This window comes from Sphaerodactylus townsendi, unplaced genomic scaffold, assembly GCF_021028975.2.
Source record: "Sphaerodactylus townsendi isolate TG3544 unplaced genomic scaffold, MPM_Stown_v2.3 scaffold_152, whole genome shotgun sequence".
Lineage (NCBI taxonomy): Eukaryota > Metazoa > Chordata > Lepidosauria > Squamata > Sphaerodactylidae > Sphaerodactylus > Sphaerodactylus townsendi.
In genome coordinates this window covers 11,250-15,092 of record NW_025950090.1, presented here as the reverse complement: position 1 = coordinate 15,092, position 3,843 = coordinate 11,250, and the positions used below count along the sequence as shown (strand labels likewise).

The following is a 3,843-nucleotide window of genomic DNA, read 5'->3' as shown; positions in this document are numbered from 1 at the left end:
GGGCACAGCTCAACAGAGATTTAGCTGAAAGGCGCTCCGACACAACTGCTTGTGTGTTGTTCATTGCTGCTTTGCTATTCACCGCAACACCTAGGGAGGTGGTAAGCTCCGCCTCACTGGACAAACACTTGTCTGCTATAGGCTGATCCTACATTCAGCAAGGGGGTTGGACTAGATGGCCTCTTTGGCCACTTCCAAATCTATGATCCTATAATGCTGTAGACGCCACTCTCCAAAGCATTCATTTCCTTCATGGGATCTCATCTCTGTAACCTGGACATCAGTTGTAATAGTGGGAAATCTTCGACTGCCGCTTGTGGGAGGGCACCATGAAGATTAAAATGCTCACACATTGTAAGGAACCAGTAAAGTCCGGGCCAAAAGTAACTTTTCAAGTTCTTTATTGAGCTGGCATTCTAAGTCGATCACAAGCAATGCGGGAACTGGCCTCCCAACGTTCGAACAGCCTCTTTTACGTGCTCCCCACCAGTTCCCGCCAAAGTTAGATAAACACCTGTAGTTCCCATCCGAAAACCACATTGAAACAGTTTCACACAGACAGACAAGAGAAACAGAAGATACAGATACTAGTAACTGCAGATACTGGAAACACTCCCCAATCTGGGCGTTCTGCCAACCTTGTCAGACGGAAACCTTCCAAGGCTAAGCAGCAACCTTACACACATAGGCTTGGATTGATGTTCCTTATGCCAGACTTGTCAGTTGTCCTGTTGTGCTGCAACCCTGCCTGCCCAGCACTTGATCATTTCATTTGCACTTTTCTGCACCTTCTCTGGAGCTATAAGATCTCATTTGGGGGGAATGAAAGAACTCAAATGAACCTGTGCCAGAAGGCTGATGCTGGTGGCAGCATTATTTCCAATGGCTTTCCTACTGATGGCAGTTGCCTTTTTCACTGCAGCTACAAACTGAGCTGATGTTTGCGGAGAGATGTCTGCCATAATCTGGTGGTTAATCATGATAGCGGAGCCAGAAGTGATTTTATTCCACTTCTGGACTTGTTTCAAATACAGCTGCAACAATGTTCTATTTCCTGTATTAGATAGGTAGCAACAAACTGTATTAGATAGAAAATAGGATTTATAGTTATCTTTTGTATCCTTTGTATTTGCGTCTGCATGGAACCTCCTTGGCTCAAGGCAGGAATCCACCCCTGCTCCACCTGGGCGCGTTCCTTTCATTTGTAAAACCTGGAATGGACATTGACAAAAGGGACCCCGGAAGAAACGCCTCAATCTGCCTAATCCCACCAGCAGGCAGATAAGGGTGCCACCATAGTAGTATAGGGAAGTACAAAATGTCATTTGACAGTTTTTGGGGCATGGCTTAGGGGTCACGGGAAGGTGGGACTTGCTGTGTCAGAAGGCAGGACATCCGGGGTCACCAGGAGGGACATCCGGTGGCAGAAGGCGGAACTTCCGGGTGCTTTTGCCAGGGGTGGGTGGTGCTTGTGTAGGACACATGTGGTCTGAACACCCAGGCATGCCAGGGCAAGTCAGGGCAGGCCCAGACATGCCCTTTTCAGGGGTTAGGGAGTGGGCAGTGCATCATTTGTGTGGGCGTGTGTGTACGTGTAGGCGTGGTGATTTTGATTGGAGGGGTGGCACACAATGCATCAAACAAAACAGCTTAGATTGCGAAGATCGCTTCTGGCAAATTAGCCGTCTCCAGACCGCCCGTGCCGCGAGGGCATGGTGGAGCCTTGCACCTGTTTCGCTTAAATCACGGGGGGAAGAGAAAGAAGTGGGAGCATTTGTTCTGTTATTGTTGGTTAGGGTCCATCATGGAAAACATGCCAGTGTGTGAAAAACCAATGGCTGATACAATTGAAGCGGATGGGGTGGCCGCTGAAGAAGAAATTTACGAAGCTGCCCAACCTAATGACACAGCAGCTGTGCCAGACCCTGAAGAAGAATCCGTGTACATGGAGATGGCCCAGCTCCAAGCACGGCATGGCCGACCGCGCGGAAGACTGCAGACCCCGTGTATTGGACCCTTGCTAAAGAAGGTAATCATTCTGGAGGGCGGGAGGGGTTAGGGGTTTTTAAATATGTAACGGGGCACTGGGTGATGAAAAACAAAAAACCCAAGGATCTTCTTTCTCTTTTTATTTTAGGAGGGTATCTCATGGCGGACACTTGCCACAATAGTGTATGCAGCGGTTGGAAACTTGAATCCAAACTGCTGTTCCTATTGCTTCCATATTGTATATCATAAGGAATTCAGGGACGATGAAAGTGATGACGATGATGATGATGACAAGGCTGATTCTGGTCATGGCTTGGAGCATGAGACTTCTGCAGAAGAAGGAGTTAGGCCATTAACACCTCCACTGACGCCAACACCCCCAGAAGTGCAGTGTGAGCCCTTGCGGGGTGATGCAGCAGAATATCTTTGTGTGGAGGAGTTATTTCCCGATGTATGTATGCAAAACGATAAAAGGCCAAGATGTATTAAGTCAATAGCTTGAACTGAATGCATGTTAATGTTTTGTTTTGTTTTTAACATAGATCTGGAATGAGCCCGTGGACCTAGCATTACTGGCCAGGCAAGTTCCAGGAGAATTGGACCCTGAGTGTTGTTACCGGTGTGGAATGGTTCATATGTTCAAAAACACGAGCCCTGTGTGATGCGGTGTCAGCGATTGTCAGGTGGGGGCTCTAGGACTGTGAAAGGCCCACCCCTGGGAAGAAAGAAAAAGATGACCGGGCGGGGAAGGGAAACCAAAGAGGGGTTTGGGGAAGGGGCGTGTGAAGCTTTACAGTTGTATAAAAATGCTCTGAATAAAGAAAAAAGTATTCATTGCTGTGAAGAAAACAGGGTGTGTGGAATGTCTCTTCCTCAAGAGGGTATCTTGGAATCTGTTTATTTCAACCCTGGGGAAGTAGGGAGTCTAGGAGGGGCTGATGCTCTTTACAGGGCGGCTCGTAGGAAGGGATATAAGCAAAGTAGAAAAGATGTGGCAGAATGGCTGGCGGCCCAAGACGCTTATGCCGTGCACAAACCGGCCAGGATACATTTTAAAAGGAACAGGGTTATCACGGGGGGCATCGATGAGCAATGGCAGGCAGATTTGGTAGACATGCAAAAATATTCCAAGTACAATGCGAGCTACAAATACATTTTAACCGTAATAGACATTCTGTCAAAATATGCGTGGGCAGTCCCGCTTAAAGATAAGACCGCGGGAGAGGTGGCCGGGGCTTTCAAAACTATATTTGCAGAAGGACGCAGCCCTCAAAAGTTGCAGACTGATGAGGGGAAAGAATTTTTAAATAAAAAAGTGACAGCTGTGCTGCAGCAATACGGTGTACAACATTTTACCACCAGAAACGAGGTAAAAGCGGCGGTTATTGAAAGATTTAACAGAACTCTGAAATCGCGGATGTGGCGTTATTTTACGGCCAAGAACACCTTCAAATTTATTAATGTGCTGAAAGAATTCTTAAAAAGTTACCTTACGGGGTTTCCTACCAGGACCACCACGTTTTCACAGGACCATTCAGGCCCGGCCTGTAGATGTCGACCCGTCTAATTCATTAGCTGTATGGAGGAGAGTTTATGGTTCACAGATTTTCAAAAGCGACCAGGCTGTACCTTTAAGAAAGGGGAGCGCGTGAGAGTGTCTAGAGCAAAAGAGAGGTTTGAGAAGGGATATGAACAGACTTTCACAGATGAAATTTTTATTATAGACAGCGTAGCCGACAGGGGAGACAGGCCTATGTACAGGTTGGTAGACTTTCAGGGAGATGTTATTCTAGGTGGATTTTATCCAGAAGAGCTCCAAAAAGTTATTAACTGGGAAGACCGTGTATACAGGAT

At 47.2% G+C, this 3,843-nt stretch overlaps 1 protein-coding gene across 2 annotated transcripts; it reads left to right on the top strand.

Moving 5' to 3' along the window:
- The first annotated feature begins 1,771 nt into the window (after window positions 1–1,771).
- Window positions 1,772–2,838, top strand: LOC125424930. 2 transcript variants are annotated; one of them, XM_048482366.1, is made up of 3 exons: window positions 1,772–2,029; window positions 2,138–2,381; window positions 2,532–2,838. In XM_048482366.1, the coding sequence occupies exons 1-3, from the start codon at window positions 1,805–1,807 to the stop codon at window positions 2,540–2,542; spliced, it is 480 nt and encodes a 159-aa protein (XP_048338323.1). In that variant the 5' UTR covers window positions 1,772–1,804; the 3' UTR covers window positions 2,543–2,838. The 2 variants fall into 2 exon arrangements, with proteins under 2 accessions (XP_048338323.1, XP_048338322.1); XM_048482365.1 differs by having other exon boundaries at window positions 2,138–2,440.
- The last annotated feature ends 1,005 nt before the right edge of the window (window positions 2,839–3,843 follow it).

Coding starts and splice junctions, on each gene's coding strand:
- LOC125424930 (XM_048482365.1), top strand. CDS start 1,805: ATGGAAAACATGCCAGTGTGTGAAAAACCAATGGCTGATACAATTGAA. Junction 2,030..2,137: donor TTGGACCCTTGCTAAAGAAG/GTAATCATTCTG, acceptor TTTTTATTTTAG/GAGGGTATCTCATGGCGGAC. Junction 2,441..2,531: donor TGGAGGAGTTATTTCCCGAT/GTATGTATGCAA, acceptor TTTTTAACATAG/ATCTGGAATGAGCCCGTGGA.